General features: G+C 43.3%; 1 protein-coding gene across 3 annotated transcripts in view; it reads right to left on the minus strand.

Annotated features, from left to right (window-relative positions):
* ZFR (zinc finger RNA binding protein) overlaps positions 1-5981 on the minus strand; it is an 81110-nt gene extending 75129 nt beyond the window's left edge. For all 3 annotated transcript variants that reach the window (XR_010658980.1, XM_065905177.1, XM_065905176.1), the window contains exons 1-2: positions 5851-5981; positions 5457-5556 (exon numbers count right to left, since the gene is read on the minus strand). Coding sequence is in view for 2 of the 3 variants with exons in the window: in XM_065905177.1 (XP_065761249.1) it covers positions 5457-5556; positions 5851-5887 (137 nt within the window). In the remaining variant the exon portion in view is untranslated. The remainder of the gene's footprint in view (positions 1-5456; positions 5557-5850) is intronic.
* Between the last annotated feature and the right edge of the window lie 923 nt (positions 5982-6904).

Raw genomic sequence — 6904 nt, forward strand, 5'->3', positions numbered from 1 at the left:
ATACTCTCTTCACTGTCAACATAAGAATTTATCAAGTTACCCCAAAAAGTCTGCTGTGGTTTTTATTGGAATTACAATAAATATATGGACTACTCAGGAGAAAACTGATTAACTTGATGGTATTAATTTTTTTTCACTCCATGAACACAGCCCATCTTCATGTTATGTCTTCTTTTCCAATATTTCCCTGATCTTAGATGCTGGAAATCTGAATTCTTATTATTTCTCATATTTGTCTGTTAACTATAATCATGTTACTTGCAAGTAATTAAAAATTTGGAGGTCTCTATTAAACTGACACTGAAACTGAGGCCACCAACTGATACTCAAGTACCTACTTTTAACATTTGAGATCCTGCTGCTGCTGCTAAGTTGCTTCAGTCATGTCCAACTCTGTGTGACCCCACAGACAGCAGCCTACCAGGCTCCTCTGTCCCTGGGATTCTACAGGCAAGAACACTGGAGTGGGTTGTCATTTCCTTCTTCATTGAGATGATGAAACTCCACATATTAAATGTAGGATAGATATCAACTAACGATAGTTTTTAGAACCCTTTTAATATTATTATGCAAATCTCTGCTGAAAACTAACATGGGTAAAGTACCTATTGAAAATCAGGCACTAGGCTAGGAAGTTTTATATTTAATCTTCACTTCAAAGCAAGTTAGCTGAAGAAACCAAGTCGTAGAAAAATTAAGGGACTTGGACAAGTGCCTAAAGAGAAATTCAAATCCAAAGTGGGACTAGCTCATCCCCTTTTCATTATAGTATACTGTGAAGCAGGTTACAAAAGCAAAAACACAGTCAAGAATACACTTTAAGCATTCTATAGAGTGCTATTTTGGCTCACACTGCCCTTAAGGCTATTAATAACACATACAGGACACATCCCTGTAATAGCACTGATCCTTTTGGAAAGAAGATGTTCATTATTTCAAATTCATTCACGCAATATGAACCCTAAGATTTCTAATTCAACAATGGAAGAGCTAATAGAATTAGCAGCTGCAGTAAATTTTTTTTCAGTAGAGCCAGTAAATTTCCATCACTAAGATTGGTTTCAAAAACCTGTTCATCTGGTTTTTTCACAATCTGTTAGTGATTACTTCTTTCTACTTTACCAGTGTTACTTTCATTCTTTCCTCCTAGATACAATATTCTTAACTCTACATTCCAATAAAAAGGAAAAAAGAGAAGGAAAAAAAAAAAGAAAATTCACTGGCTAATCAGCCTATTCAAGTTACCTTAGTGATGTGAAGAGATACTCATCCTTTAGGAAAAGATGTCCTAAAGACAACTCAAGAATCACTAGATGAGATGACTAGCAGATGTTTAAGCTAATATTCAGACAACAGTCAAAATCCACTCAAACATTTATTATTCAAGATTATTATTATTCTAAGATATGGGGGCAATTACCTTGGATCGTTATACAATCATTACTCAAGTTTTTGAACTCAATAAATTCTAGATATTAAAAGGGTAAAAAATGTTGCCAAATGATTATTTTAAATAGCTAACTTTATTGAAGGTAGAATAACATTCAGATAAGAATTATAGACAGAACAAAGAAAGTTTAAGCACAGGCTAAAGGTTCAGGTTATGAAGGAAATAGACAGTATCTTGAATAGATAGAAAGGTGACAAGAACTGAAACATCCATGGCTTTTCCAAGGAATAAGAGAAACCGGCTGTTTAAAACTCTCAAAGAAAAGATTATGTCCTATTAATAGTAAACTATAATGGGATTACTTTAGTTTGTATTACATATAGTGTATTTGTTTACACCACAAAATTCCTTAAAAAACTGAAGAACTTCTGTATAACTCCCAGTAAGAGAGAGAAAAACGGATTTGATCCTATGAAACATTAATTTCTAGCAAGTTTTTTCCACTGAGAATTATCTTTCTCACATTTTTTGCTATGGTAAGTCCTTACAACTGTTAAAATTGTTTTCTCCAAAATTTATTATAAAATTATGTCTAAAAGTTTTAAAGTGTATCTTCTCAAACAAAAAAGAGTACTGTACTGAAGTAGGTACCTATCCAAGTTCTCTTTCTGCCATGAAGCCATTCCTATTTTTTTCACCATGCCTGAAATCTGCTTTGTCCTGCACACTCCAAATAAACATTCTACCAGAAACATATACATATAAACACAATAATTAATACTTAATTTTTTTCTGATTTTGTAATTTCCAAGGGGGAAAAAAGCACATGAATGGTAAGAAAATGAAAAGATTACATTTGCAATAGCGGCCAAATGGCACAACAGGTTTATTTAGTAGCGTTAGAAGAAATACAAAAAGAAAAAAAAAAGGAAATACAGAAAGCAGGAAGAAAAATATTCAGTAGTTGATGGAACATGTAGCACAAGGATTGAGTAAATGCTTATCACAAAATATCTAATATGCGTTATACAAAAGAAAAACTTGGTTTATCTAAAAATTATTAGTAGCAGGACTTAGATTCTTATAACATCTCTTAAAGAACTCTGCTGTTTAGTATACCATTATAAATTTCAAATATTAACAAGCAAAAAGAAAGCTTAAAATAAATTTAATCAAATACCTTACATAGCTGTAACCAAGAAAACTAACAACCACAATTAAACCTAGACTTAAGATATAGTCACTTTCAGATATCTGTACTCTTCCACAGGTGAAGCCAATTATTCATGTAATCCAACAGCTAAATGTTTAAGATTTCCTTGAGTTTACATCCCTTAAATTAAAAAAAAATTTTTTTGAAAAATAATCCGTGGTGTTCCATGTCTGAAAGTTGTATTTTAATGATTTCTACTCAGGAAGAAAGATGAACATCATCACTGCATTTTTTGCATATGCTTTTACTATTATTTGTTGATCCTCCTTGAACAAGTATTAGCATTATTGAATCTGATTTCTCTCCATTAAAAACAAAGAATTCCATGTACTATGTTAAGTACAAGGATAAAGTATCTTAAAAATTAGTTTTGCCAATATATGCATAAATAATGTCAAAAGATTAGTTTTTTCTCATTAAAGTGTTAGTCGCTCAGGCCTGTCAGACTCTTTGCAACCCCGTGGACTGTAGCCTGCCAGGCTCCTCCATCCATGGTATTCTCCAAGCAAGAATAATGGAGTGGGTTGCCATTTCCTTCTCCAGGAGATCTTCCGGACCCAGGGGTGGAACCCGGGTGTCCGGCATTAGATACACATAAATATATAACAATCAGTTTAATATTTTGGATTGACATTACAGTTTACTAAAACTATTAAGATTCAAAGTAAAAAAAAAAAAAAAAACTAGATACAGAAATTCTGTAATAGCTTCCTATACTGGGAAAAAATACGTATATGCAAATATTTTCATCAAAAAGTGATTAAGTACCTTTAAATTGGCATTTCCTCCCCTCATTTCTAGCTATAGGTTTGCATTAGAAAAAATACTTCAAAACTGCCACAAAGAACTAGTTTTCAGTAAACAGTTCATAAATAATTCAACAAATCTATCATCACTCTGCAAACAGTATTAACAGAAAAGCAGTGTTAAAACAATTAAAATTTAAGTGGTTAAATACAGTCTGGTCTAGAGCACATAGTACTTGGTATCAGTAGATTTATGACACAGATGCTCATTAGTTATCTCCTATTTCTCAAAGAAAGAAAAATGGCTTGATTTTTCTCTCCACGAATATTATCAGCTGTTTAAAGTATCTGAAACTTCGCTAGTTGTTTAATTATCACAACTTGTAAGCAAAGTTTTTTAACGTTTATGCCCCAATAATCTGTCATCTCAGTGCTTTTTCTGGAAATAAGCGTCTAGGTGAAAGGACTTGTAAAAGATGCCACATGCGTTCAAGGCATTCAACAATTAGTAAAATATCAATTTCATCAATAAAATATTTATACATCTCTTAAAAATCAACGGTGTCTTAAGCATTAAGTGATTTTCATCGGTAGTGGTTTTTTTTTTTAAGTGATACATAAAATAAAGACACCCTTCTCTTTACAATACATGGTGGTATTTAGTTGCTACTCCTGTCTGCCTCATTTACAACCCCATGGACTGGAGCCTGCCAGGCTCCTCTCTCCTTGGGATTTCCCAACAATAATACTGGAGTGGGTTGCCATTTCCTTCTCCAAGGGATCTTCCCTACCCAGGGGTCAAACCAAATCTCCAGTATTGGCAGGCGGATTCTTTACTGCCTAGCCACCAGAGAAGCGCTTGCAAGACATAGCATTTTATTATTCCATGAAATATGGCAACTGTGTTTCAGAATTACAAGTTTTAACCACAAAAGACAGCCTTATTTTACAGATGAGGAAAATGACAGCTCAATTAAGAGATACTCCCACTGTCATAAAATCAGGAGCAAAATAGACTGAAACTCAGGTCTTCTGGTTCCCAGTGATGTCCTTTCCATTAGAGCACCCGCCTCCTGAAGTGAATCACGTGAGAAAACTATCTGGGTTTTAAATTACTTACTACACAGATATCCAATATAATCTCTCTCTATATAAAAAGTTGATCACTTAGGAGCCCTGTATGCTTACAGCCTGAATCTAGAGCCTCTCAGAATGACTCAAAAGTAACAAAATCTAGTTTTTTTCTTTCTTTTGAGAAGATATATAACGTAATACAGACACTTCAGAAATTAGAGCTTCCTTAAGGTAGCGATTTCATATGGGGCATTTCACTAACTGTACCTCACTAGCCCTTTTCATTTCTCCGGAGGAAAAAGACCCGCCCAGGGGAATTACTGGCCCACCTGGAGCGTAATCGCAATAGCTGCAACAAGGCAGTGGACTCATTTGTCAGCACTAGAAACTTCGCGCATCTTTTCCAGTCTACCAGCTACACAATTCACAGGTGGTTGGTGTGTTTACCTCGCTCCTCGCAGGGAAAACTAAATCAACCAAATGAATGCGATGACATCCGCAGTTGGTTTTGCGGGGCTCGGGTGGAGGGCCAGGTGAGATTACGGGACGCAGGAGAAGGCACCGAGAAAACGACACGTTCGGGCTCCGCGGCCCGAACACCGGGCGAGGAAAGGCAGCGCGCGGGCCGGGGCGACCCCCGACTCCCTCAGAGAAGCCCTCGCCCACTCTCTCCATCCCCCAGTGGGAGGGGGATCGGAGGCGGGGACCGACCCGCGGGGGCGGAGGGACCGCAGGGGCCTCGGCCTCCGCTCCCTCCCCTCAGCCCGCCGGGCGGGGGCGGCGGCGCGGCTCCGAAGCCGCGGGAGGCCATTTTAGCTGCGGGGCCGCCGAAGGCCCGGGCGGCCCTCCGCGGCCCCCAGCCTCGCCTTCTCCTCGCTCCCGCCCCGGGCCGTGAGAGGCCGCGGGCCCGGCCTGCCACGGGCCGGGACTCTGGGGGTGAGGGAGTGGGGGCGGGCGCGGGGCCGTCGCGTCGGCGGGATCCCGGCGGAGGGGCGGGCAGGGGGAGAGGAGGGAAAGAGCGTGGAGCCGTTACCTATATTGGGCCGCAGCCGCCGCCGCCGCCGCCCCGCTGTGGGTGAATCCAAAGTAGTTGCCGGTCGCCATTTTGGCATCTTCCCCCAGCCGGCTGGGCACTGCGACGGGCAAGGAGAGTCGGGTCCCATGGCGGGAGAAGAGGCGCCGAGGGGCAGAGTCGCCGAGGGAGGGAAAGGATAGAGAGAGAGAGAGGCACCGTGAAAAGCCGCCCTCGTCGGGCCGCGGCCGCGCCGCCTCCCCCTCCCGCCTCGCACTCCCTCACTCACTCGCACGCCCCGGTGGCGGCGGCCGCCGCCTCCTCCCCGGAGCCTGCCCCAACCCCCGCGCCTCCCCGCCGCCCCGGGCCGGGGAAGGGGCCGGGCGGGGACCCCGGAGGGGCACATTATACTCACCATAGGTGAAAGAAACTACAGGGCATATGGGAATCATGGGCTCGGGCTGCTGCTGCTGAACTCTGAACTCTCACCCGCTGCCTCCCTCCTCAGCCCCGCTCCTCCTCAGCGGAGAACAGACCGCCGCCTCCCGCTGCACTGCGCAGGCGCGCCCGCGCGCGGCACTCTGGGAGCTGTAGTCCCGCCGCCTTCGCGGCTCGGGCGGGCGCGTGCCGGGCCTCAGCCGAGGCTGGCCAGGGGCGTCCTCCGAGGGAGGCGGGTCTGGCTTCCTCCGCGGTGGTGACCGAGGCGAACCGCCCCGGGCCGGCCGAGAGGAGGAGTCAGAGAGAGTGACTGGAGAGAGTGACGTCTACCAGTCTTTTCTTCTTACTTTTCACTTCTTTTCACTGTTGCGTGTGCATTTGTTTTTCTCCCTTTCAGCCCTTCTCCAACCCTTGCACTTTTCATCAGGATTTGAACTGGACTAATCTGGATTGTTTTTCTCCGTATTTCTCTCAATCCCGCTTCTTGTCCTTAGCCTTTGAAGTGGAGAGGGAAAGACGGGGAGGGGAGAAAGAGAAAAAGAATGGCAGGTGTGCTATTGCGTTGGTTACCCCTTCCGAATTAATCTCTTCCGGTCGCCTTTCTCTCGCCCGCGCCCACTCCCTTGATTCCGAGGACGTGTATGGAGCCTCCACGAAGCGTCAGGCCCCGTTCTGGGTGCTGGAGATAGAGCAGTGAGCAAAACAAAGTCCGCGTTCATACGGAATTTATCTTCTGGGAAGCGGGGAGGGGAGGGGGGTGGTAAATTCAGACAATAGCCAAATAGTCTGTCGGCCGGTTGATTGCAGCTTTAAAAATAAAGCAGGGTAGGAGTTAGAGAGCGAGGGAGGTGCTACTCTACAAGGGTGTGGTTAGGGAAGCCGTCGAGTAGAGCCCCGGGAAGTGAGGAGATAAACCTGGTGTAGATGGTTGCGGGAAGAGCAGCAAATGGAGGACCCTAAGGCAGGAGTGCTCAAGAGCAGCAAGGAAGTTAGTCTGGCTGGAGTCGAGTGACAGGGAGTCGGGATCAGAG

Source organism: Muntiacus reevesi, chromosome 14 (genome assembly GCF_963930625.1).
Source record: "Muntiacus reevesi chromosome 14, mMunRee1.1, whole genome shotgun sequence".
Lineage (NCBI taxonomy): Eukaryota > Metazoa > Chordata > Mammalia > Artiodactyla > Cervidae > Muntiacus > Muntiacus reevesi.